Below are 27,557 nucleotides of genomic sequence, written 5' to 3'. Positions count from 1 at the left end.
CCTGAAATACCATGATTGTTTATGGAAAGTATCTTTAATAAAGCTGGATACAGTTTGGCTTGGAAAAAAAAAGTTCACAAAATTTGCAGCCTGATGATGCAATAGAAAAAGAAAAACTCGCTCTCGGCTTTCGGTTTGGAGGAGGCCGAGGTGCAACTTTCTTCGGTTGTCCCAAATCCGGGTTCATCCGACACCAGCCGCCTCCACCATGCTGCCGAAGTTCGACCCCAACGAGATCAAAGTTGTATACCTGAGGTGCACCGGAGGTGAAGTCGGTGCCACTTCTGCCCCGGCCCCCAAGATCGGCCCCCTGGGTCTGTCTCCAAAAAAGGTTGGTGATGACATTGCCAAGGCAACGGGTGACTGGAAGGGCCTGAAGATTACAGTGAAACTGACCATTCAGAACAGACAGGCCCAGATAGAGGTGTTGCCTTCTGCCTCTGCCCTGATCATCGAAGCCCTCAAGGAACCACCAAGAGACAGAAAGAAACAGAAAAACATTAAACACAGTGGGAATATCACTTTTGATGAGATCGTCAACATTGCTCGACAGATGCAGCACCAATCCTTAGCCAGAGAACTCTCTGGAACCATTAAAGAGATCCTGGGGACTGCCCAGTCTGTGGGCTGTAATGTTGATGGCCGCCACCCTCATGACATCATAGATGACATCAACAGTAATGCTGTGGAATGCCCAGCTAGTTAAGCACAAAGGAAAATATTTCAGTAAAGGATCATTTGACAACTGGTGAAAAAAAAAAAAAGAAAAAGAAAAACTCATTTTCTGGGAGAAATTCAAGCTGGCAGCAGAAATTGGCATAAGTAAGGAGGAGCCAAATGCTAATCCCCAAGACAATGGGGAAAATTTTTCCAGGGCATGTCAGAGACCTTCTTGAAAGCCCCATCACAGACCCAGAGGTCTAGAAGGGAAAAAATGTTTTCCTGGGCCAGGTCCAGGGCTCGCCTGCTGTGTGCAGGCTTGGGATTTGGTGCCCTGCATCCCAGCTGCTCCAGCATGGCTAGAAGGGTACAGCTTGGGCCATAGCTTCAGAAGGTGCAAGCCGCAAACCTTGGCAGCTTCCACATGGTGTTGAGCCTGTGGATGCACAGAAGTCAAGAATTGAGGTTTGGGAACCTCCACTTAGATTTCAGAGGATGTATGGAAATGCTTGAATGTCCAGGCAGAGGTATGCTGTAGGGTGGAGCCCTCATGGAGAACCTCTGCTAGGGCAGTATGGAAGGAAAATGTAAGGTGGGAGACTCCACACAGAGTTCCCACTGGGGTACTGCCTGGTGGAGCTGTCAGATGAGGCCCACTGCCCTCCAGACCCCAGAATGGTAGATCCACCAACAGCTCGCCATGTGCCTGGAAAAGCTGCAGACATTCAATGCCTGTGAAAGCAGCCAGGAGTGGGGCTGTATCCTGCAAAGCCACAGGGCTGGAGCTGCCCAAGACCATGGGAACCTACCTGTTGCATCAGCATTACCTCAGTGTGAGACATGGAGTCAAAAGAGATCATTTTGGAACTTTAATATTTGACTGCCCTGTTGGATTTTGGACTTGTATGGGACCTGTAGTCTCTTCATTTTGCCCAATTTCTCCCATTTGGAATGAGTGTATTTACCCAATGCCTGCACCCCCTTTGTGTCTAGGAAGTAACTAACTTGGCTTTTGATTTTATAGGTTCATAGGCGGAAGGGACTTTCCTTGTCTCAGATGAGATGTTGGACTTGAACTTTTGGGTTAATGCTGAAATGAATTAAGACTTTGGGGAACTGTTGTGAATGCACGATTGGTTTTGAAATGTGAGGACATGAGATTTGGGAAGGGCCGGGGTGGTATGGTATGGTTTGGCTCTGTGTCCCCACCCAAATCTCACCTCTAATTGTAATAATACCCACATGTTGTGGGAGGTACCAAGTGGGAGGTAACTGAATCATGAGGGTGGGTTTTTTTCCGTGCTGTTCTCTAAGTCTCATGAGATCTCATGGTTTTACAAAGGGGAGTTCTCTTGTACACACTCTCTTGCCTGCTGCCATGTAAGATGTGACTTTGCTCCTCATCTGCCTTCTGCCATGATTGTGAGGCCTCCCCAGCCAGGTGGAACTGAGTCAATTAAACCTCTTTCCTTTATAAATTACCCAGTCTCAGGTATGTCTTTATTAGCAGTACGAGAAAAGACTAACACATGGGCTCAAGCGATTCTCCCACCTTAGCCTCCCATATAGCTGGGACTACAGGTGTGCGTCACTATGAACAGCTAATTTTTTTGTAGAGATGGGGTTTTGCCATATCGCCCTGGCTAGTCTGGAACTCCTGAGCTCAAACGAACCTCCACTTCAGCCTCCCAGAGTGCTGGGATTACAGGCATGAGGCACCATGCCTGGCCTTAAAGTGTTTTAAACAACAAGTAGAACATGACCCAGGACAAACAAAACACATCGGTAGCCTTACTTTAGTGTGCAGGCTGTGGATTTGTGACTGATGGCTCGAGCCGCCATGTTAGCTAAGACCATCAGTGTTGTTTCCTCTTTGGTCTCCTGCCTCTAGCCTCACTCACTTCCAGGCACTTTGCTCACAGTCACCAGAGCATCTCCCCAATACTGTAGTCACACCCATTCATTCCACTACTTGACACTTCCCTTGCCACTGTCCATCCCAAGCTACCCACAAAATGAAGTCCAGACAATGCAGGCAGGCTGCCAGGCTTGCCATTCTCTGACCCCAGGCCCCCTCCCTCCCCACCTGTGTGCTCCACTGGCAAACACCCAGCTCCTTTGTTAACTCCCCGGAGGCCTGCCCCAGTCACCTGTATTTACCCTGCTGTCGTGTCTTTTCTATGTCTGTCTGCTCCACTAGACTGTGATGGTCCTCGACAAAGTGACCACATCTTATTCATCCATGCATATGTGGGGCGCCTGCCACTTAGAAGGTGGCTGGCAAATATTTTTTAAACAAATTTAAAATGTACGAATGATGACTGTTGGTCAAGTAAGGTAGAACTGTCATAAGAATGTTTATTTCCCATCTCATTTATTCCTAATTAAGACCTGAGAATCCTTTTGATAAGGACAGATTCTTTTCCCTTTTTGGTCTCCGTTCCCTGCGCTCTGAGAGCCAGGACAAGCGGGCCCTTTGTCCCAGCTGGTCTTCTTATGGGTCGGTCTCTGGAGTTTCTGGGGCTTCCTTTATCCTCTTTCTCTTGAGTTTTGGTTTTTGAGAAAGCTCCCTTAAAGAATCTGAAAAAGAAAAGGTCAGAGACAGTCCCAATGACATCACAAATAGTAAGAATCTCAGTCTGTAATACATTGGGGGTGTTGTAGGGGCAGAGAGGAAGAATAGCAAAATCATATCTTACTTCCCACTATATCACTTAGTTTTTTCTCACAGAAACCCAGTAGAGAGATGGCACTGTCCCCAATTTACAGATGAGGACTGTCACCCAGGTCCAGGGTAAAGCAATGACCTGCCCAAAGTCTTACAGCAAGTTAGGGGAAGAGTCAGGGCAAGACCCAAGTTTCCTTGACCTCTGGCTCCAACCTCTGATTCTTCCTTACTCCTCTCCTAGGCCTCATGACCCAATTCCCAGTACTGTTTGCAAACCCCATTGCCAAGTTTTAATTAAGAACTGACTTTATGGCCAGGCACAGTGGCTCATGCCTGTAATCCCAGCACTTTGGGAAGCTGAGGCAGATGAATCACTTGAGGTCAGGAGTTCGAGACCAGCCTGGCCAACATGGTGAAACCCCATCTCTACTAAAAATACAAAAAATAGCCAGGTGTGGTGGCGCATGCCTGTAATCTCAACTACTCAGGAGGCTGAGGCAGGAGAATCACTTGAACCGGGGAGGCTGAGGTTGCAGTGAGCTGAGATCGCACAACGGCACTTCAGCCTGGGCCACAGCGTGAGACTCTGTCTCAAAAAAATAAAAATAAAAAATAAAATAACTGACTTTATTAACATAATGCCAAAGAAATACCACATAGGTTATTTTCATTGCAAGGACAGACTCGGTGACTAATCTTAGCCCATTCCCAGTGGGTCCACGAGATATTCTATGCTTTGTCAGGTAATAATGGGAAGAGCATAACCTCATCTCTTATGTAGCCTCTAGCCAAAAACATGTTTAATTTGAACCCATGAAGACTTTCAAGTCCTGTTTATAGAGGAACAAGCTAAAAGATGTCAAAAGGAAGCAACAGGGAATAAATCAGGAAGGAGAACATTCTGCTGAATAACAGCCTCATGTTTTCAACAGGTCAGGAATGTAAAAAAAAAAAAAAAAAAAAAAAGGCCAGGCGCATGGCTCACGCCTGTAATCCCAGCACTTTGGGAGGCTGAGGCGGGTGGATTGTGTGAGCTCAGGAGCTCAAGACCAGCTTGGGCAACACAGTGAAACCCTGTCTTTACTAAAAGTACAAAAATTAGCCAGGCATGGTGATGGGCATCTGTAATCCCAGCTACTGGGGATGCTGAGGCAGGAGAATCGCTTGAACCCAGGAGGCAGAGGTTGCAATGAGCCAAGATAGTGCCATTGCATTCCAGCCTGGGTGACAGAGCGAGACTCCGTCTGGAAAAAATAAATAAAATAAAATAAATAAATAATAAAATAAAATAAAACAAAAACCTTTCTATAATGAGCACACCTGGGGAAGAGGGGGACTAAAAAGAGAAGAGAAAGTGGAGAAGGAGAAGAAAAGGCAGAAAGGAAAATGCAGGATGAAGAGAAGATGGAAAGGAGGGAAGAGGAACTTGTCAGGCTGGGGGCAGAGGCTCTTGGCTGCTTGAGTCTACTCTTGGGAAACACCCAGACACCACTCACAAACTCCTGGGTCCAGGCATCACCCCAACACCAAATGGGCATTACCTCTCTTGACATGGTCCTGGGATCTTGGCTCCCTGGGCAAGGGGCTCCCTTGACCCGGGGCCTGCATCTTGGACAGCCGCTCCTTCACGGCGCTGATGTTGCGGTGCAGCCCCCAGGCATCGCAGAGCTTGGGCAGACTGTCTTCCTGGTCGGCCAGCAAGGACCTCTCCGGCGCATCCGAGGCACAGAATGTCACCTGCCACGGAGCCTCCGTGTTAAGAAGAGTGTTGAGAAGAGGGGGACCTGAACTTTAGAGTCCCAGCCCCGCATTTGTAGAGAAATGCTGAGGTCTGCCTGCCTGTCACACTTGCCTAACCAAAACGATGGGATAGGAATCACAGATGTGGGAGAGAAAAGACTGTGGGGACATGGAGGCAAGCTGCCAATGGTGTCTTCCTGGGTTGTCCTTTATTTTGAGATCATGTCTTCCATCTCTTTTTGGAATTGCAGTGTCTTATTGTTTTTTTGCAATGAAATGATATGTGTTTTAAAGATCTAACTTAGCAAAAATTAAATTGGGAGCCTTACTCGGTTAGCTGAGACAGGAGAATCCCTTGAACCCTGAAGGTGGAGGTTGCAGTGAGCCGAGATCACGCCACTGCACTCCAGCCTGGGCAACACAGAGAGACTCCATCTTAAAAAAAAAAAAAATTGGGAGCCTTTGTAAGCTTTGAGTCTGTTTAAAAAAAAATAAAAAATTTAAAAATGAAATAAATTGAGAGCCTGAATTTTGAAATTAAAATTCAAAGACTATATATATATAAATTTTTCGGCCTGGTGCGGTGGCTCATGCCTTTAGTCCTAGCACTTTGGGAGGCTGAGGAGGGCAGATCACTTGAGGTCAGGACTTCAAGACCAGCCTGGCCAACAAGGTGAAACCCGGTCTCTACTAAAAATACAAAAATTAGCTGGGCATAGTGGTGCATGCCTGTAATCCCAGCTACTCAGGAGGCTGAGGCAGGAGAATTGCTTGAACCCGGAGGTGGAGGTTGTGGTGAGCCAAGATCTCACCATTGCACTCCAGCCCGGGGGACAAGAGCAAAACTCTGTCTCGAAAAAAAAAAAAAAAAAATTCAGTCCAGTGAAATGCAGAAATCTAGAAATCAGTAAAGTGGCAGCTCCTCTTATTCAGAAGAGAAATTATCCAATCGTTACATGTTCAGAGGAAGAAACAGATGCAGAGAGGAAGAGGACCTGGTTAGGGCTGCACGGCGAGAGTGGTGATAGGAGGGTGCAGTTAGAGCACAGCTCTCATCCCAGCCAGATGGAGGCTGAACCCTGCCTCTTCCTTCCTACTTGCTATAAAGACTGCGACAAATTACCTTACTTCCCTGTATTTGGGATCTTAATTTACACACTGTAGACAATAATCCTAATTACCACTTAGGGTTACTTTTGAATATTACTTGAAGGAATATAAAGTGCCTGGCACATAGAATGCTTTTACAACTGCTTTATCTATGATTATTATTCCAGATCGGTGGTTCTCAAAGTGTGCTCTGCAAACCCCCAGGAGTCCCTGCAATATTTTGACCTCATGGAGCCCCTGAAACCAATGGATTCTAATGAAACCTAGTATGAAAATTTCACTGATAGAATCTGAAAAGGCTACATATTGTATGATCTCAACGATATGACATTCTGAGATAGCAAAACTAAGAGACAGTGAACCTAAGATCAGTGATCGCCAGGGGAGTGGGGGCAGGAAGGCAGGGACAAATAGGTGGAGCACAGGGGGTTTTTAGGACCATGGCACTCTTCCGTATCATACTGTAATGGTAGATACATGTCATCATACCTTTGGCAAAACCTATAGCCCATACAACATGAAGAGTGGTAGGCTGGGCGCGGTGGCTCACTCCTGTAATCCCAATGCTTTGGGAGGCTGAGGCGGGAGGATCACTTGAGGTCAGGAGTTCGAGACCAGCCTGGCCAACATAGTGAAACCTCGTTTCTACTAAAAATACAAAAATTAGTCAGGCACAGTGGTGTGCACCTGTAATCCCAGCTACCCAGGAGGCTGTGGCAGGAGAATCGCTTGAACCCAGGAGGCGGAGGTTGCAGTGAGCCAAGATCACGCCACGACACTCCAGCTTGGATGACAGAGTGAGACTCCATATCAAAAAAACCAAAAAAACCAAAAAACAAAAAAAAAAAACTAGCTGAAACAGGGAAGGGGTGAAAGCACCTCTCCCTAAGACACACCTACCAATGCTATGTCAGTTTACCATTGCCATAGCAATACTTGGAAGTTGCGACCCCTTCCCATGGCAACAACCCAGAAGTACCACCCTTTTTCTGGTAAATTCCAAATAACCACCCCATAATTTGCAAGTAATTAAAAGTGGGGATAAATATGAGCTCAGAGCTGCCCCTGTGCTGCTACTCTGGGCACACTGCCCATAGGGTAGCCCTGCTCCGCAAGGAGGAGTGCCTCTGCTACTACTCTACACCGCCGCTTCTATAAACTTGCTGTGTAATACCACCAGCTCACCCTTAAATTCTTTTCTGGGCAAAACCACAACTTTCCCAGGCCTGCCCATGCATCAAATATATATGGAGAACTTGATGCTGAGCCTCGGCCTCTTCAGCCCACTCTGCCCAGGGCAGGGGTAAAGGTCAAGCAGCAGAGTCTTGCCCTGGCAGTGAGCCCTGGGAAGGACCAGAGGGTCTCTGGGTGTGTCAGTCCCAGGCCTCCCTGCAAGTCTAAGGACACATCAACCAACCCTCAGCTGTGCCTGGGCGGAATGTCTTGTGCCTCACCAGGAACTTGGCTGGCTGGTTGCTCTTGGTGTACTTGTAAAGTCGGCAAAGCTGCTTTGCTTCCAGCTCTGAGAAGAGGGAGATGAACCGCCAGAGCATCCTGCAAAGGGGGAGACCCCAGGCTGGGGAGGCAGAGCACAGCACTTCCTCCCTCCAGCATTTGTCTCAGGGTCAGGACCCACCCAGGGGGATATGGGCCACATGCCCCTTTGGGGTTCAGGGTTGGGGGTTGGGGGAATGGAGGGGTGGGGATTTGCCCAAACTTGAATATCCTATCCTGGTATTGAGCGCCTGCATGCAGTTGTTCAGTCAGAGACAAGGTGCAATCAGGGCTGTCCTGAGTGACTAGGAGCTCTCTCCACCCCCTCAGGCTCCTGACTCCTCCACATAAAGATGAAGGACTGGGGGATCAACTAAGGTGTCCCCTTGAATGAAGAGGGGGTTGCCCAGGAGTAGGTATGGGGAGCAGAGCAAAGAGACTGCCCTACTTTCTCCAGTGTTTGATTTCCCAGGCTCGGCAGTAATGCTGCAGAAAGGTGTTGATGTGGTCCCCTAGGACCACAAGGCTCTGCTTCATGTACTTCAGCTTCTTCTTCTGGGGAAGGTCCCTGGGAAGGTGCAACTTTCGCAGGAACTTCTTCAGCGGTCTTAGGTATTCTTTACACTGAGGAGACAACAGGTGAGGTGAGGGGCCGTGGGAGAAAAGAAGAGGCAGATGGGCAGTCCCAGGAATCCAGCAGACCGGTCTGGCCGCAGCCCTGAGTGGCCCAGTGCTGCATGTTTCAGGAGGTGGCTCCGGTGCCCCTCTCACCAAAAGTCCTTCCCAAGAGTAAGACAAGTGGGGCAATGCGCTGTGGGTCTGAGACATGCCATTTCCTGACTCAGGCCTCCTGACCAATGGGGAAAAGGGGACAGGGTTTCAGGCCGGCTTTTTACTCACAATTTTGAAGGTGTCCTGATCCAGGCCCTTGGCATGGCGCATGAGCGAGTCTCTGGCAGGGCTGGCGCTGGAGCTTGTCTCCAGGCATGACACATTTGTCACCTAGGAGGAGGCAGGGGGCACTGAGCCGGGGGCCTGGACCGTTACTCCTGGGGGCAGTGCTGGGCAGGGACTGACCCAAATGGCAGCCAAAGCCCTTCTCCATTGCCCTCAGACCTTCTTGACCCAGCACGGATGTGAGTGAACCTTGGGCAAAGAAACCCATCTCTGAAAATCTCTGCTTAGAAAACCTAGAATATTCCACCTCTTTCTTTTAGAATAATCACAGCATATTCTACTAGGTAACTTTGCAAAGCACTTGGTAAACGTTAGCTCATTTTATCCTCCCACAAATTCTGTCAGGTTAGATGTTGTTATAGGACCAACAGGTTTATATGCCTGCTGGACACTCACAGTCCAATATATAGAGACAGCAAAAGTTGCAGCAGACCAGTCTGGGCAATATAGTGAGACCTGGTCTCTACAAAAAACACAAAAATTAGCTGGGCATGGTGGCGTGCACCTGTGGTCCCAGCTACCCAGGAGGCCGAGGTGGGAGGATTGCTTGTGTCCAGGAATTGAAGGTTGCAGTGAGCCGAGACCACGTCACTGTGAGAAAGAGTTTATTGATTGCTGGGTGCTCAGTGAGGAGATGGAAGGAGATCCTCAAATCTATCTTCCCAAGGAGTTCTGGACTGGGGTTTTTAAGGAGATCATGGAGGGGAGGGATTGAAAAAACTGGGGCCATTGATTGGTCAGGGTCGGGGGGATGAAATTATGAGGGTGTGGAAACTGCATTCTTTGGTGAATCAGGTTTTTGAAGGGTTCTTTAGACCAACTGCCATCTGTAGTTTGAGTGGTATGTAGGATCTGAAATAATATTTTAAAGAGAAAACTTAATGCTTCATAATGTTCGAGCTGTTATCTACAGAGCAGTTAAGGGAATATCCTTGTAACAGGGTCTATGGAATTCTTTTTTTTTTTTTTTTTTGATTCACTGTATCACCCAGGCTGGAGTGCAGTGGCGTGATCTCGGCTCACTGCAACCTCGGCCTCCCGGGTTCAAGCGATTCTCCTGCCTCAGCCTCCCGAGTAGCTGGGATTACAGGCGTGCATCACAACAGCTGTCTAATTTTGTATTTTTAGTAGAGCCCATGTTGGCCAGTCTGGTCTCGAACTTCCGACCTCAAGTGATTCACCCACCTTGGCTCCCAAAATGCTGGGATTACAGGCATGAGCCACCGCACCCAGCTGAGTCTACGGAATTCTAAGGAAACAGGCACCAAAGAACTCCAAGGAAGTGGGTCGGAGAGCAGGCTGACCTCATGATTCATGCTGAATGGGCTGCAAGCTCAGTTAATTTTCATTTTTCCCCTCTTTTTTTTCTGATTAATTTTATAAAGTTTCTAGGGACGGTTTCAATATCATTAACCCTGGTTACAGATGAGAACAATGAGGCATCAAAAGATTTAAGCAACTCCTTGGGGGAATGAACAGGGACTCATTTACTCACTCACTTGGCAAATGTTTACTGACTGCATCAGACTGGGCCCATTTCTTTGCATCCCTAGTCTCTAGCATCATGTCATGTGATATGGTTTGAATGTGTGTCCCCTCTAAATCTCATGTTGAAACGTGATCCCCAATGTTGGAGGTGGGGTCTGGTGGGAGGTGTTTGGGTCATGGGGGTGGATCCTTCATGAATGGGCTTCATGCCCTCCTTGTCCCAATTAAGTGAGTTCTCACTCTGTCAGTTCATGTGAGAGCTGGTTGGTAACAAGAGCCTGACACATCCTCCTCTCTCTCTTGCTTGCTCTCTCACCATGTGACAAGCTTGCTCCCCCTTCCTCTTCTGTCATGCTTGTAAGCTTCCTGAGGCCCTCACCAGAAGCAGATGCTTCGTGTACAGCCTGCAGGACTGTGAGCCAAATAAACCTCTTTTCTTTATAAATTGCCTAGCCTCAGGTATTCCTTTATAGGAATGCAAAATGGACTAATAAACCGTGCATCTAATGACCATTCAGAAAAAGTGGATGATGGTGATGATGAGAAAGAACCTTTGACCACAAAAGTGGGGCAAAGAAAGCTGAAAATTAGGCCAGGCCCAGTGGCTCATGCCTGTAATCCCAACACTTTAGGAGGCTGAGGTGGGTGGATTGCTTGAGCCCAGAAGTTCAAGACCAGCCTGGCCAGCATGGCAAAACCCAATTTCTACCAAAAATACAAAAAAATCAGCTAAGTGTGGTGGTGTGTGCCTGTAATCCCATCTACTTGGGAGGCTGGGGCAGGAGAATTGCTGGAACCCAGGAGGTGGAGGTTGCAGTGAGCTGAGACCGAGCCACTGCACTCCAGCCTGGGTGACAGAGCAAAACTGGCACAGTGGCTCACACCTGTAATCCCAGCACTTTGGGAGGCCGAGATGGGTGGATCACCTGAAGTCAGGAGTTCAAGACCAGCCTGGCCAACATGGCGAAACCCCGTCTCTACCAAAAATACAAAAATTAGCCAGGTTTGGTAGTGCATACCTGTAATCCCAGCTACTCAGGAGGCTGAGGCAGGATAAATTGCTCCAACCCAGGGGGCAGAGGTTGCAGTGGGCCAAGATCATGCCACTGCAGTCCAGCCTAGGTGGCAGAGTGAGACTCTGTCTCAAAAAAAAAAAGAACAAAGAAAAAAGAAAGCTGAAAGTGAGTGGCAACAAAGTGACTGTGAAATAACACTAGAAGTCAGAACTGGATTTGCCCCTCACCTTTCAAAAGCTTCTCAGAAAAGTATGAATTCTAGTCTGTGTTCGGGGAGAACAAGGAAGATCCTGTCCAGACCAATCTGAAGGGAAAGGCCAGGGAAAGGGAGGGAGGTGCATGGAGAGGAGATGGGACACAGGCTCCTCCAGGTCCTAGAGACAGGACCCTGGCCGATCAGCTCCTCCAACACAGCACACACACCACACAACCACACACAGACCATGTGTATACATACACATACTCTCAAGTCTTCATAACCAACAATGAGAGGCGACCTCTTCCCCATCATCTTGCCAGGAACACAGGTCATGCATAAACTTCTGAATGAATGAACATTCTTGTGCTTTAGGCTGCTTGCTATCTCAGGTACCCTACCATTGTTCTTCTCTTCTTTCCTGAATTTCATGTTCTCTACTTTCCAAAACCAGCCCCTTCAGGACCCTCCTTCCCTCCCTCCCTCACACCCCACTTCACCTTCTCTAGTGGCTTGTCCCCTTCACCCCCTTGCCCATCTGAGGCCTCCATCTCAGCAGGTGTGCCCGTAGGCTCCAGGGTGGCACTCCCCACGTCCCCTCTGGCTTCTGACCTACTGCTTCTGTGACCTGGCAGTCTCAGGGAGTGGGCAGGTTGGCTCCAGAACTCGGAGCAAAGCCATGGCAACTGTCAACACAGAACCCAGCCCCCCACCCCGCTCCCATCTCCTCATTCTTCGGGGTGGCTGCAGCTGGCTCCTCCAGCTGGGATCTGGACTAGGGAACGGAGCAAGATGTGCGGGGTCGAGTGAAGACTCTGGCAGAGCGCACAGCAGGCCAGGAGACGCTGGCGCCCCTTCTCCCAAGAATACTGTCAGATACTGATTCTGACACCACCTGGTAAGGCTTTTGAACTCATTTTCCTGCACGTTTGCCATTCCTGCCTGCTGGGTTACGCCGTGGTGGGGGCTCCCCGAGAGGAAAGCACAGTTTGTAAAATTCTTTTCTGATTTGGGGCAGAGGTCTAGGGAGCGCTGAAAGGGAGAAGAGACACAGTGAGTCAGCACTGCCCCTGCGGCCTCCGGGAAGTTGTTAATAATAAGCCTTCGGTGCTGGGTACTGGGTGGGATGTGTTTTGGGGGTGTATAAAGATCCCCGCCAGTGCCTACGGGCTCTGTAACCCTCCCCGCGGCCTTCCCTGGGGCAGGTACCGCAGCGGCCCCGCTTCACACAGGAGGGGCTGAGACGCGGGCAAGTCCCGTCGCCGGCCTCGTGTGCGCAGCCACCAGGCGGGGAGCCGGGTGTCGGCGAAAGTCCCGCCACCCTGGCTCTTCCTACCCACGAGCCCTCCAGGGACCCGAGGCCGAGGGCGGAAACGCGGTGGGCAAAGTCCGGGTGTAGCCTGAGTCGGCCGGGCAGGGCCGGAAGGTGCTCAGGGGGTCCCGGGACCCTCGCCCCTGGCGCGGCAGCAGCGCCCCCTCGCGTCCCTGGGCGCCACATGGCGGGGTCCCGGCGATGAGAGACCGTTGCCGCCGCAGTTTGCTCACTCGAGCCAACTTTTCTTCCCTGAAACTAGGAATTCCTTCTCCCAGACCTTCCTTCGTGTCCTCTGGGCCCGGGGCCCAGTTGTCCCCACTCAGTGTGGCCCTGTTCTTCGCCTGCCTTAGCGACAGTGCGGTGGGACTGCCGTCGGCCCGGGCCTCCCCTGCCACCCAGCGGCCACCTCGGGCACAGGAGAGGGGCATAGTGGCTTCGAGTAGGGGTAGCCCGGAGGCCCGGAGCTTTGGAGGAGCACCCTTTGAGTCCAGAAACTTTTTAACTTGTCCTCTATGCCAGCATGTTCAGCAAACGTCTTGTTGTTGTTGTTGTTGTTGTTGTTGTAAGGGGAGGAATAAACCTTCCACTTATCCGCCTCCAAGATGGAAGGTCTGTTTTCTGATCATTAATTCTAGATTATTTTGCGAGTATTAAGAAGGATAATTACATTGGCAAGAGCAAGGGGAAAGGAACCTTTACGTACGTTTCTACTGGCAGTGAGATTGGTAAACAATGTATTTTAAAGTGTTTAAATGTGCATGCTCTGTGACTCACCAATTCTACTTATAGGAATTAGTCCTAAGGAGAGAAGATGATGAGGACTGTTACAATAGTGACAATTTGGAAACAACTGCAATGTCACTAATAGAATACATAAATCATGGTATATTCATAAAAACATTAAATATGTCACTATATATCCATGTATTGACATGGAAAACAGGAACTAAAAGGTATGATTCCATTTTTGTACATATATATTTATATATGCATAGAAAAAAGTCTTGAAGGATACACTTCAAAATATCAAAGGTAATTTTTCACTTTCTTCACATATTATCTGTATTTTTAAAAATAACAAATATGCTTTACTTTTACAGTCAGGAAAGAGGTTTTTTGTTTTTGTGTGTGTGTGGTTTTTGTTTTTTTTTTTTTTTGAGACAGAGTTTTGCTCTTATTGCCCAGGCTGGAGCAATGGCATGATGTCGGCTCACTGCAACTTCTGCCTCCCGGGTTCAAGCGATTCTCCTGCCTCAGCCTCCCGAGTAGCTGGGATTACAGGCTTGTGCCACAGCGTCCGGCTAATTTTGTATTTTTAGTAAAGACGGGGTTTCTCCATGTTGGTCACGCTGGTCTCGAACTCCCGACTTCAGGTGATCTGCCTGCCTCAGCTTCCCAAAGTGCTAGGATTACAGGCATGAGCCACCGCGCCCGGCCAGGAAAGAGTCTTTTTTAAAAATCTACTCATAAGGACTAAATAACATCATTAAAAACATATAATGCTAAGCTTAAAAACAACATAATTCTGCCGGGTGCGGTGGCTCACGCCTATAATCCCAGCAATTTGAGAGGCCGAGGTGGGTGGGTCACCTGAGATCAGGAGTTTGAGACCAGCCTGGCCAACATGGCAAAACCCTCTACTAAAACCCTCTACTATTTTTAGTCTCTACTAAAAATACAAAATAAATAAAATAAAATAAATAAAATAAAACAAAATAAATAAAATAAAATAAATAAAATAAAACAAAATAAATAAAATAAAAATAAAAATACTAAAAATACAAAAATTAGCCGGGTGAGGTGGTGCATGCCTGTAATCCCAGCTACTCAGGAAGCTGAGGCAGGAGAATCGCTTGAACCCGGGAGGTGGAGGTTGCAGTGAGCCAAGACCATGCCCCTGCATTCCAGCCGGAGCAACAGAGCAAGACTCCGACTCAAATAATAATAATAATAATTTTTTTTAACCTTGAGTTGAAGGGTACATGTGCAGGTTTGTTATATAGATAAACCTGTGTCATGGGGGTTTGTTGCACAGATTTTTTTTTTTTTTTGAGATGGTGTCTCGCTCTGTCACCCAGGCTGGAATGCAGTGGCGCCATCTCTGCTCACTGCAAGCTCTGCCTCCCGGGTTCACGCCATTCTCGTGCCTCAGCCTCCCGAGTAGCTGGGACTACAGGCTCCTGCCACCACGCCTGGCTAATTTTTTTGTATTTCTAGTAGAGACGGGGTTTCACTGTGTTAGCCAGGATGGCCTCCATCTCCTGACCTCGTGATCCGCCTCAGCGTCCCAAAGTGCTGGGATTACAGGCATAAGCCACCGCGCCTGGCCTGTTGCACAGATTATTTTGTTACCCAGGTATTAAGCCTAGTACCCATTAGTTATTTTTCCTGATCCTCTCTCTTCTCCCACCCTCCACTCTCCGGTAGGCCCCAGTGTGTGTTGTTCCCCTCTACGTGTTCATGTGTTCTCATCATTTAGTTCCGACTTATACGTGAGAACATGCAGTATTTGGTTTTCTGTTCCTATGTTAGTTTTCTAAGGATAATGGTTTCGGCTCCATCAATGTTCCTGCAAAGGACATGATCTCATTCTTTTTTATGGCTGTATAGTATTCCATGATGGATATGTACCACATTTTCTTTATCCAGTCTACCATTGATGGGCATTTAGGTTGATTCCATGTCTTTGCTATTGTGAATAGTGCTGTAATAAACATACGAGTGCATGTGTCTTTATGGTAGAACGATTTATATTCCTTTGGGTATATATCCAGTAACAGGATTGCTGGGTTGAATGGTAGTTCTGTTTTTAGCTCTTTGAGGATTCACCACACTACTTTTCACCATGGTTGAACTAATTTACACTCCTACCAACAGTGTAGAGTGTTTATTTTTCTCTGCAACCTTGCCAGCATTTGTTTTTTTTTACTTTTTAATAATCATCATTCTGACTGGTGTGAGGTGGTATCTCTCTGTGGTTTTGATTTGCATTTCTTTAATGACCAGTGATGTTGAGCTTTTTTTCATATGCTTATTGGTTGCATGTATATTTTCTTTTGAAAAGTGTCTGTTCATGTCCTTTGATGGCTTTTTAATGGGGTTGTTTGTTTTTATTCTTGTAAATTTAAGTTCCTTATAGATGCTGGATATTAGACCTTTGTAGGATGCATAGTTTGCAAAATTTTTCTCCCATTTTGTAGGTTGTCTGTTTACTCTATCGATAATTTATTTTGCTGTGCAGAAGCTCTTTAGTTTAATTAGATCCCATTAGTCAGTTTTTGCTTTTGTTGAAACTGCTTTTGGTGACAGAACACAATTCTGAGAAGATGCAGTAGAATACAAAAAAGGAAAAGTTAATAGCAAAAAAAAAACAAAAACAAAGGCCAGGCGCGAGGGCTCACACCTGTAATCCCAGCACTTTGGGAGGCCAAAGCGGGCGGATCGCCTGAGGTCAGGAGTTTGAGACTAGCCTGGCCAACATGGTGAAACCCTGTCTCTACTAAAAATACAAAAATTAGCCAGGCGAAGGGGCTCATGCCTGTAATCCCAGCACTTTGGGAGGCCGAGGCGGGCGGATCACCTGAGGTCGGGAGTTTGAGACCAGCCTGACCGACATGGAGAAACCCTGTCTCTACTAAAAATACAAAATTAGCCGGGTGTGGTAGCACATGCCTATAATCCCAGCTACTAGGGAGGCTGAGGCAGGAGAATTGCTTGAACCTGGGAGGCAGAGGTTGTGGTGAGCCGAGATCGTGCCATTGCACTCCAGCCTGGGCAACAAGAGTCAAACTCCATCTCAAAAAAAAAAAAAAATTAGCGGGACATGGTGGTGGACGCCTGTAGCCCCAGCTACTCGGGAGGCTGAGGCAGGAGAATCACTTGAACCCAGGAGGCGGAGGTTGCAGTGAGCTTAGATTGTGCCACTGCACTCCAGCCTGGGCGACACAGCAAGACTCCGTCTCAAAATAAAAATAAATAAATACATCAAAATTTTAAAAATCAGGCTGGGCACAGTGGCTCATGCCTGTAATCCCAGCACTTTGGGAGGCTGAGGCAGGCGGATCATCTGAGACCAGGAGTTCGAGACCAGCCTGGCCAACATGGTGAAATCCTGTCTTTACTAAAAATACAAAAATTAGCTGGGTGTGGTGGCAGGCACCTGTAATCCCAGCTACTCAGGAGGCTGAGGCAGGAGAAACGCTTGAACCTGGGAGGCAGATGTTGTAGTGAGCCAAGATCGTGGCACTGCACTCCAGCCTAGGCGACAAGAGCGAGACTCTGTCACAAAAAAAAAAAATTAAAAATCAGCTGGGCATGGTGGCTTACGCTTGTATTCTCAGCACTTTGGGAGGCCAAGGCAAGAGGATCTTTTGAGCTTAGGAGTTTGAGACCAGCATGGGCAACATAGAGAGACTCTCCACCAAAAAAACAACATAAAAGGGTATGTATGCTACACTTCATAAGTGGACACAAATATGGATCAAGACTGGAAGAAAATACAGTTAAAAAAAAAAGAAAGAAAGAAATTTGCCGGGCACAGTGGTTCACACCTGTAATCCCAGCACTTTGGGAGGCCGAGGTGGGTGGATCGCCTGAGGTCAGGAGTTCAAGATCAGCTTGGCCAACATGGTTGAAACTAGTCTCTACTAAAAATATAAAAATTAGCTGGGTGTGGTGGTGCATACCTGTAATCCCAGCTACTTAGGAGGCTGAGGCAGGAGAATGGCTTGAACCCAGGAGGAGGAGGTTGCAGTGAGCCGAGATCACACCACTGTACTCCAACCTGCGTGACAGATTGAGACTCTGTCTCAAAAAAAAAAAAAAAAAAAGGAACTGGATATATACATACATATATAAATACATGAATATATGTGTATGTGTGCATGTGTGTATGTATATCCCCGATTCAATTCAGAAGGAGGAAATAACTGTTAGTACCTCAAAGCTTAGCTGTGCCTTCATGTTCCCTAATCCCAAGCTACCATTTTCCCTGCCAGAGCTTTCAGCAAGCCCTAGGCTTTGGATGACTGCCCTATTCTCATAATGGTTTTATTATCAACCATGGGGAGTAGCCTGAAGAGACAATTGAACCTAACAGCAGCCAGGAATAATGGCTCAACATTAACTAAGACAAAACAAAAATCCATTGCCTTTGGGAGCATTCTTCAAAATTCCATTGGTCAGCATAAAATGACTCTATAGGGCAAATCAAGTCATTCAACAAAGTCATCCCTCCACCACATTTTTTTTTAATCCAAATATGTGCCATATACTTTAGGCATCTGGCAGCTGGGGGGGTTGTGGGTTGTTAATTTGTCCACCCCCCTCTTTATACAGGTTGGCATGCTCTTTGATGGCGTACACCTGTTTCATAATCATCATGTTTTACCTCCATTCCCCAGTATATGTGATGGAACTCACAAAATTCTTGTTGTATGTCCTGAATTAAACATACATAGAAAATAACTCTTAGCATCTACAGCTTACACTTCCCCTCATAGATATGAAATCTGCCCATCTCTCTTTCTGGGTTGAACAGTGATGTAGAATCCTTGTATTACCCTAAAGAACTCTCCTCTATCCTCTTTTCTTTATAAGGAATCCAAGAGTAAGCCAGGCGCGGTGGGTCACGCCTGTAATCCCAGCACTTTGGGAGGCTGATGCGGGCAGATCATGAGGTCAAGAGATCGAGACCATCCTGGCCAACATGCTGAAACCCTGTCTCTACTAAAAATACAAAAATTAGCTGGGCGTGATGGCATGTGCCTGTAGTCGTAGCTACTCAGGAGGCTGAGGCAGGAGAATTGCTTGAACCTGGGAGGCAGAGGTTGCAGTGAGCCGAGATCATGCCACTGCACTCCAGCCTGGGCAACAGAGGGAGACTCAATCTCAAAAAAACAAATAAATAAACAAAAAAAACACCACCAAGCGTATCTTAAAATTGCCAAAAGAGGCTTTTTGTTCTTGCTCCAAATTATCCAATTACAATTGTATAAAGACTCCAAGAAAAGGAAGGCCATTGAAATCCCTGTCATAGCTGGAGTGCTGGGTCTAAAGAGCATGCCAGCACCTCCCAGCTAAGCCAAGGTGTCCCTACTCCAAGGCCACCTGGATCCGAATCATTACCTAAGACACTGTCTTAATCCACCAATGGGCTTAAGGGAGTCAACAAACCTTTGAAGTGCTATCCAGTGAATTGTATGCAAAGACTCATCAAAGAGGTCTAGCCCCAAAGATATTAGGAACTAAGGATCTAACAAGTCTAACCTAAGCTTGTGGACCTTCTCAGCAGTGATTCTGGAAGTTAGATGGGTCTTTAACCCATGGAAGCCTTCAAATGGAGACACTGTGACAAGCACGAGACACAGGGCTGGTCTTGAGAGCAAAAAGGCAGAGGAAGAAGGCAAGGGTAGGTTTAAAGCCCAACTAACCACATTCCAGGCCCAAGCCAAGGAACCAGGGAGTAAACAGAAGGCCAGTAAGATATTTGACCATGTACAGTGAAGTCCTGTGTCTTCCCTGCCAGCAGCCTACATCCAGCCCTCCCCAGTGGACAGGAATCTCCTCTTGTGCTAATACAAGGCATCAGGACCTTCCAAGACAGGCTGCAAGTGAGACTAAGCAAGGACCCTTCTTAGGGACCTGCTGGTTACCACCCTCCCCAAGCATGAAAATAACGAAAAATTTATTTTGTTTATAGAGGACTATAAACAGAGGACTGAACTCCAGCCACCCATTCTTTGTTTTAAATTTCTTCCTGTAATCCCAGCTACTCAGGAGGCTGAGGCAGAATTATTGCTAGAACCCGGGAGACTGTAGGTTGCAGTGAGCTGAGATTGCACCACTGCACTCCAGCCTGGGCAACAGAGCAAGACTCCATCTTAAAAAAAAAAAAAAAAAGAGAGAAAAGAAAAGAAAAATAAAAACCTCGTGTTCCTTCTAGGGAAATTCCAGGCACCTAGCTAGCCTGGAGAAGTAAATGAGCAACTTGATGAACAAGAAGGCAATAGTAGTTTAAAACAATAACTGGCTGGGCGCGGTGACTCATGCCTGTAATCCCAGCACTTTGGGAGGCCGAGGCGGGTGGATCACCTGAAGTCAGGAGTTCGAGGCCAACCTGACCAACATGGCAAAACCCCGTCTCTACTAAAAATACAAAAATTGGCCAGGTCTGGTGGTGAGCGCCTGTAATCTCTGCTACTCGGGAGGCTGAGACATGAGAATAGCTTGAACCTGGGAGGCGGAGGTTGCAGTGAGCTGAGATTACGCTACTGAACTCCAGCCTGGGCAACAGAGCGAGACTCTGTCTCAAAAAAATAAACAAATAAATCAATAAATCAATAAAACAATAACCAAAGAAGTTAGAGTCAGGAGATATTTTATTCCCTATAGAAACTAAAGATAACATCTTGTCTTGCTCTGTCACCCAAGCTGGAGTGCAGCGGCATGATCTCAGCTCACTGCAACCTCTGCCTCCCAAGTTCAAGCGATTCTCCTGCCACAGCCTTCCGAGTAGCTGGGATTACAGGCGCATGCCACCATGCCTAGCTAATTTTTGTATTTTTAGTAGAGATGAGGTTTTGCCATGTTGGCCAGGCTAGTCTCGAACTCCTGACCTCAAGTGATCTGCCTACCTTGGCCTCCCAAAGCACTGGGATTATAGGCGTGAGCCACCACGCCCAGCTGATAACATCTTAATATATGTCCCTGAGTTGTTTTTCAGAAACCCGGACCCCCATCCTACTCTGCTGGCACATAGACCTCAGATAAGGGGGAACAGAAGACTGTTCCCAAACCAACCATTCTTTTTTAAAAATTTCTTCCTGAGGAGCCTGGAGAAGGTCACACTCATGAACCACAGGTAACATTCTTTTTTTTTTTTTTTCTTTTTTTTTTGAGACAGAGTCTAGCTGTCACCAGGCTGGAGTGCAGTGGTGCGATCTCAGCTCACTGCAACCTCCGCCTCCTGGATTCAAGTGATTCTCCTGCCTTAGCCTCCCGAATAGCTGGGATTAGAGGCACGCACCGCCATGCCCAGCTAATTTTTGTATTTTTAGTAGAGACAGGGTTTCACTATTGTTGGCCAGGATGGTCTCAATCTCTTGACCTCGTGATCCACTCACCTTGGCCTCCTAAAGTCCTGGGATTACAGGCATGAGCCACTGCGCCCAGCCAGTAACATTCTTTTCTGCTGATCCCAAAGTTTTAGACAAAAGCTTTGCCTCTTAACCAATCCAGAAATCAAAATTTTTTGAATCCACCTGTCCTCCCTTCCTTTTTAAGTCAGAATAACATATAGCCTCCCTGTATTGGTCTATGACTTTGCCTATAACATCTGTCTCCCTGTCTTTAAAAACCCTTACCTATAAGCCATCTAGGAGGTCAGTTCTTAAGTATGAGCTGCCAACTCTCCTTGTTTGGCACTCTGCAACAAAGTCCTCACTTTCTTTCACTGCTGTCCTGACATCAGCATTCTTTTTGCTGGGCCAGGTGAGTGGACCCCAGTTCTATAACACAGGGATAAGGTCTTTCCCTCCCCCACTGGCAGGATACAGACACATCTCTGCACATAAGTCATGAGGATCTCTCCAACTCCTGCTTCTCCCAAAATAGTTTTCAAAAATGTTTTGTACTATTTTCTTCACTCTTATCTGATATTTACTGTAGTTTTCCATTTAATAGACCCCTGGTTAGATTTCACTTTTTTTTTTCCTGTAGCAATGTTTTAATTTGGGCTTCATGTGCTCTAAAAATATCTTGTCAGGGTATCAAAATAACACTGCAGAATGACAACCTCGGAACTTTAGAGCGTGTTTCTAAATAGTCTAATGATATGCAAGCGTCTGTGATCTTGTCAAAATTGCTGGGGCTAATGATTTCCTCTTGGCTTTCTGGAAGGTTTTCTTTGCTAAGACAGAATTCAGGGAGATAAGAAGGAGAGAACTGAATGAATGTCAATGAATGTTGGAGCTGGGAATGATTTAGGAGAGCAAAAAAATGCATCTCAAATTTTGCAGCAATTTCTCCCCAAAGGACTCACTCTCACCACCTTTCTTCCAGGGCACCGTATTTGTACCCCACTGCTTCCCTCCCTTCAGGCCCAGATTTGGTGAGACTGGGGACTAATATTAGAGTTTTTCAGACAGAAAAATCACCTTGCCTTAGATCTTCAGAATCAGAATGTCCCAAGAGGGTCTGGAAATCAGTATTTTTTTTTTTTGAAACAGGGTATCACTCTGTCACCCAAGCTGGAGTGCAGTGGTGCAATCATAGCTCACTGAAGCTTTGACCTCTCAGACTCAGGTGATCTTCCTGCCTCAGCCACCTGCTCCCCGCCCCCCCCCCACTGCCCCCATTCCCCACTAGTAGCTGGGACTACAGGTTTGCATCACACACCTGGCCAATTTTTGTATTTTTTGTAGAGATGGGATTTCACCATGTTGCCCAGGCTGCTCTCAAACTCCTGGGCTCAAGCAATCTGCTCCGTCTTGGCCTCCCAAAGTGCTGGGATTATAGGCATGAGCCACCACACCTGGCTTGTGGATCAGTATTTTCATAAATGTCCTAGGCAATTATCATCATCAGGCAAATTTGGAAAATACTGGTGTGGTGAGCTTGAATTCCAAGTTGGGCTTATTGGGTCCAGTCAGGTAAATTACAGATTCTCTGATATTGTGCTAGAGCTGGCTCTAACAGGCTCATCAGAGCTGATTATTAAGTTTTTGCAATTTTGCCAGCTGTTTGCTAAACAGAAGCATTATTAAATATTAAATTATATTGAATGCAGGGACTCAAACAGATACTTGTACACCAATGTTCACAGCAGCATTGTTCACAATAGCCAAAAAGTGGAAACAACCCAAGTGTCCATCAATAGATGAATGGATAAAAAAATGTGGTATATGCATGCAATAGAATATTATTCAGCCACAGAAAGAATGAAATCTTCATATATGCTACAACATAAATGAATCTTAAAAACTCTACTAAGTGAAATAAGCGAGACACAAATGAACAAATATATAATTCCACTTATATGAAATATCTAAAATAGGCAAATTCATAGACACAGAAAGTAGAATAGGAGCTGTACATGGTGGTTCATGCCTGTAATCTCAGCTACTCTGGAGGCTGAGGTGGGAGGATCACTTGAGTCCATTAGTTTGAGACCAGCCAGGGGAACATAGTGAGACCTCTCTCTCTAAAACAAATAAATAAATACAAATTAAAATTAAATTTAAAAAATAGTGACAGACTCTCACTTTGTCACCGAGGCTAGAGTGCAATGGTACAATCACGGCTCAAACTGAAGGCTTGACTCCTGGGCTCAAGTGATCCTCCCACCTCAGCCTCCTGAGTAGCTGGGACTACAGGCATGCACCATCATGGCTGGCTAATTATTTATTTATTTATTTATTTTTGAGACAGTTTCGCTTTTATTGCCCAGGCTGGAGTGCAATGGGGCAATCTCGGCTCACCGCAACCTCCGCCTCCTGGGTTCAAGCGATTCTCCTGCCTCAGCCCCCAAATAGCTGGGATTACAGACATGCACCATGCTCTGCTAATTTTGTATTTTTAGCAGAGACAGGGTTTCTCCACGTTGGTGAGGCTGGTCTTGAACTCCCAACCTCAGGTGATCCGCCTGCCTTGGCCTCCCAAAGTGCTGGGATTACAGGTGTGAGCCACCGTGCCTGGCCTGGCTGGCTAACTTTAAAAACTTTTTTTTGGTAGAGGTGAAGGTCTCATTATGTTGTCCAGGCTGGTCTCCTAAGTAGCTGGGACTACAGGCACGTGCCACCATGCCTGGCTAATTTTTGTATTTTTAGTAGAAACAGGGTTTCACCATGTTGGCTAGGATGGTCTCAATCTCTTGACCTCGTGATCCCCCCGCCTCAGCCTCCCAAAGTGCTGAGCCACCACACCTGGCCGACAGTTTCTATTTCTAACCTATGTTGTGTGCTTTTGACTCTTGTGATTTATATAGTATTATATAGTATAGAGACTGCATTTGTTTTTGTTTGCTCTTGCTTCTCTAGTTCTTTATTTATTTATTTATTTTTTGAGATGGTGTCTCACTCTGTCGCCCAGGCTGGAGTGCAGTGGCACGATCTCTGCTCACTGCAAGCTCCGCCTCCCAGGTTCACGCCATTCTCCTGCCTCAGCCTCCCGAGTAGCTGGGACTACAGGCGCCTGCCACCACACCCAGCTAATTTTTTGTATTTTTAGTAGAGACGGGGTTTCACTGTGTTAGCCAAGATGGTCTCAATCTCCTGACCTCGTGATCCGCCCTCCTCGGCCTTCCAAAGTGCTGGAATTACAGGCATAAGCCACAGCGCCCTGCCAAGGCTAGGGTTTTCAAAGGATAGTTTGGAGGGCAGGAGACTAGGGAATGGGGAATGCTGATTGGTTGGGTCAGGGATGAAATCACAGGGAGTCAAAGCTGTCTTCCTGCACTGAGTCAGTTTCTGGGTGGGGGTTACAAGACCAGATGAGCCAGTTTCTTCCTATGTGTTACTGGGGGTTACAAGACCAGATAGCCCATCAGAATGCAGGGTCTGGAAAATACCCCAAACATCAATCTTAGATTTTACAATAGTGATGTTATCTATAGGAGCAATTGGGGAGATTACAGATCTTGTGCCCTCTGGCTACATGACTTCTGAACCATAATTTTAACTTTGTAGCTAGTTTGTTAGTTTTTCAAAGTCAGTTTTAGTCGCTGAACAAGGAGATTGTTTTGGGAAGGGGCTATTTTCATCTTTGTTTTAAACCAAGCTTGTCCAACCTTTGACCCATGGGCTGCGTACAGTCCAGGACAGCTTTGAATGTGGTCCAACACAAATTCATAAGCTTTCTTAAAACATTGAGGGTTTTTTTTTGCGATTTTTTAAAGCTTATGAACTATCATTAGTGTTAGTGTATTTTATGTGTGGTCCAAGACAATTCTTCCTCTTCCAGTGTGACCCAGGGAAGCCAAAAGATTGGACACCCCTCTTTCAAACTATAAATTCCTCCCATAGTTAGTTTGGCCTATGCCCGGAAATGAACAAGGGTGGCTTTGAGGTTAGAAGCAAAATGGAGTCAGTTAGGTCAGACTTTTTTTCACTATCATACTTTTTCTATGTCAGATTTATCTCACTTGTAATTTTTGCAAAGGTGGTTTCAAAGCCACTAAGCTTGTGGTGATTTTTTACTGCAATAGAAAACTAATGCATTAGGTAACCCTCTGTTTTCCCTCTGATTGCTTGCTCTGGGGTAAGCCAGCTGCCATGTTGAATTTTTGATTTTGTTACTGAGCAGTCATGGGCTCACTGCCCGACGTGCATAGAGGCCAATACTGTGGCACTAGTTTTTGAGAAAAGTTTTGTTTTTGTTTTTGAGACGGAGTCTCGCTCTGTTGCATAGGCTGGAATGCTATGGCACGATCTCAGCTCACTGCAACCTCCGCCTCCTAGGTTCAAGTGATCCTCCTGCCTCAGCCCCCCTAGCAGCTGGGATTACAGGCACGTGCCACCATGCCCAGCTAATTTTTGTGTTTTTAGTAGAGATGGGATTTCGCCATGTTGCTCAGGGTGGTCTTGAAGTCCTGACCTCAGGTGATCTGCGAACCTCGGCCTCCCAAAGTGCTGGGATTACAGGCATGAGCCACTGTGCCCGGCTGAGAAAAGTTTTACTGTGAGTCAGCTGGCAAGGAAACAGGAGGAAATGCTCAACTATGTCTCCCCGAGCTGGGGTCTGGGTCATGTTTTATAAGCATAGGGTAATGAGGTATTATCTGATTGGATCTTGCAATGAGGTGATGCCAGAAGGCATGATCTGACTGGATCCTGGCATGGGGTGATGCCAGAGTTTGATCTGATTGGATCCTGGATCAAACTATGTGGTGTCCACTTAGTTCCGTCTCTGCTCCTTGATCTGAGCACTTAGATTCCCCCTATTGTTGCACGCTTGCTTCATCTGGGCATGCTCAGGTTACATAACCTTCAACCTGGGGAATCCATAGCAACTGAAAACTCACAACTTTGTTATATAAAAGTTGAGCCAGATTGGCCGGGCATGGTGGCTTACACCTGTAATCCCAGCACTTTGGGAGGGCGAGGCAGGCAGATCATTTGAGGTCAGGAGTTGAAGACCAGCCTGGCCAACGTGGTGAAACCCTATCTCTACTAAAAATACGAAAATTAGCTGGGCATGGTGGCATGTACCTATAATCCCAGCTACTTGGGAGGCGGAGGCAGGAAAATCGATTGAACCCAGGAGGCAGAGCTTGCAGTGAGCCAAGATCGTGCCACTGCACTCCAGCCTGGGGGACAGAGCCAGACTCTGTCTCAAAAAAAAAAGTTGAGCCAGATTGATACGATGTGGTTACAAGTTCAGATACTGTATTTTTCACCACTAGAAGTTCCATTTGGTTCTTTTTTCTATCTTCTTTCCTCATTATATTCATGTTTTTCTTTAAATATAGTTATAATAGCTGTTTCATCATTCTTACCTGCTAATTCCATAATCTCTGTCATTTCTGGGTCTATGTCTGTCACCTGATTTTTCTCATGGTTTTTGCCCTGTTTCTTGGTATAAATAGTAATTTTTTATTGGATCTCAGGATGTCACATTGTTTTTCTTTTTCTTTTTTTTTTTTTTGAGATAGAGTCTCGCTCTGTGCCCCAGGCTGGAGTGCAGTGGCGACATCTCGGCTCACTGCAATCTCCACCTCCCAGGTTCAAGCAGTTATCCTGCCTTAGCCTCCCCAGTAGCTGGGACTATAGGCGCTTGCCCCCACGCCCAGCTAATTTTTATAGTTTTAGTAGAGACGAGGTTTCACCATGTTGGCCAGGCTGGTCTCGAACTCCTGACCTCAGGCAATCCGCCCGCCTTGGCCTCCCAAAGTGCTGGAATTACATGCGTGAGCCACCTCGCCTGGCCTTTTTCTGTTTTTTTTTTTTTTTTGAGACAGAGTCTTGCTCTGTTGCCCAGTCTGGAGCACAGTGGCTTGATCTCGGCTCTCTGTAACCTCTGCCTCCTGGGTTCAAGCAATTCTTCTGCCTCAGCCTCCTGAGTAGCTGGGATTACAGGCATGGACCACCACGCCTGGCTAATGTGGATGTCACATTGTTGAATGTCTGTATTTTGTAGTCTTCCCTTAAAGAGTATAGGTCTTTGTTGTACCAGGTTGTTAACTTACTTTTGGATTAGTTTGATGTTTTTGAGGCTAGTTTTTAAGCTTCGTTAAGCAGTTCTAGCGTGTACTTTACTCTAGACCTAGTTTAGACCTTTTAGTAAGGTTTATCTCTGCTGCAGTCTCTCCTGAACATCTTGGGAGGTCACTAAGTTATTTCTACTCCAATTGGTCATAATTTGAATGTTTCCTAGCTCTGGGAATTGTTCAGTTACATCTCTTCAATAGTTCTTTGCTCAGTCTCCTGGAACTTAGCTCTACTTACAGCTACCTTAATATTCAGCAAAGACTCAAGATCCTATGCAAATTTCTGAAGGTTTTTGCATACATTCTTCCTTTTTAGAATTTTGCACAGCAACTTCCAGCTGCCTCAGGTTCCATGAACTCCAATCTGTGTGTCCTCAGTGAGATTGCCATGTTCTGATTTTATGATCCAGATTGCACCCCTAGGCAAAAAGCTAGGAAAATCACAGAATTTACTTCATTTGTTTTCTTTATCTCAATGACGTCAGTTCTGCACTGCCAATTGTCCAACGTCTGAGAACAGTTGTTCTGTATGTTTTGTCTAGCTTCCTAGGTGTGTATGGCAGAAGGGTTAATCTGGTCCCTTTTAACTCCATCACGATCAGAAACAAAAGTCCTCTGTTTCACTGAAATTTGATTAGCATGTCAGTCTTTGAGCAACTGATCAACCTTACAAAATGGAGTTTGAAAAAAGAAAGAAAGAAAGGCCAGGC

The 27,557-nt window shown here is 46.6% G+C and overlaps 2 protein-coding genes across 4 annotated transcripts; one reads left to right on the top strand and one right to left on the bottom strand.

Moving 5' to 3' along the window:
* Nucleotides 1–147: 147 nt before the first annotated feature.
* LOC129051388 (large ribosomal subunit protein uL11-like) lies at nt 148–721 on the top strand. The gene has a single exon (XM_054536998.2). It carries the CDS (start codon nt 209–211, stop codon nt 704–706), a length of 498 nt encoding a protein of 165 aa, XP_054392973.2. The 5' UTR covers nt 148–208; the 3' UTR covers nt 707–721.
* Nucleotides 722–2,993: 2,272 nt separating this feature from the next.
* Nucleotides 2,994–12,012, bottom strand: CHCT1 (CHD1 helical C-terminal domain containing 1). 3 transcript variants are annotated; one of them, XM_002827681.6, is made up of 6 exons: nt 11,830–12,012; nt 8,573–8,674; nt 8,121–8,296; nt 7,633–7,732; nt 4,870–5,065; nt 2,994–3,240 (listed from the first exon to the last, which is right to left on the bottom strand). In XM_002827681.6, exons 1-6 carry the CDS (start codon nt 11,878–11,880, stop codon nt 3,155–3,157), a joined length of 711 nt encoding a protein of 236 aa, XP_002827727.4. In that variant the 5' UTR covers nt 11,881–12,012; the 3' UTR covers nt 2,994–3,154. The 3 variants fall into 3 exon arrangements, with proteins under 3 accessions (XP_002827727.4, XP_063574871.1, XP_063574870.1); XM_063718801.1 differs by having other exon boundaries at nt 7,633–7,754; nt 11,830–11,999; XM_063718800.1 differs by having other exon boundaries at nt 7,596–7,732; nt 11,830–11,974.
* Between the last annotated feature and the right edge of the window lie 15,545 nt (nt 12,013–27,557).

The sequence above is a fragment of the Pongo abelii genome, chromosome 19 (genome assembly GCF_028885655.2).
Source record: "Pongo abelii isolate AG06213 chromosome 19, NHGRI_mPonAbe1-v2.0_pri, whole genome shotgun sequence".
Taxonomy (NCBI): Eukaryota; Metazoa; Chordata; class Mammalia; order Primates; family Hominidae; genus Pongo; species Pongo abelii.
The sequence above is the reverse complement of the archived record's forward strand: the minus strand, read 5'-3'. Positions and strand labels throughout refer to the sequence as shown.

Excerpts from the sequence above, each read along its gene's own strand:
- CHCT1 (XM_063718800.1), bottom strand. The coding sequence starts at position 11,880 with ATGGAGGCCTCAGATGGGCAAGGGGGTGAAGGGGACAAGCCACTAGAG. Across the intron at positions 8,297-8,572 it reads ATCAGGACACCTTCAAAATT|TGTAAAGAATACCTAAGACC; the intron begins GTGAGTAAAAAG and ends TTGTCTCCTCAG. Across the intron at positions 5,066-7,595 it reads CCGCCCAGGCACAGCTGAGG|GTGACATTCTGTGCCTCGGA; the intron begins GTTGGTTGATGT and ends GCTCCGTGGCAG.
- LOC129051388 (XM_054536998.2), top strand. The coding sequence starts at position 209 with ATGCTGCCGAAGTTCGACCCCAACGAGATCAAAGTTGTATACCTGAGG.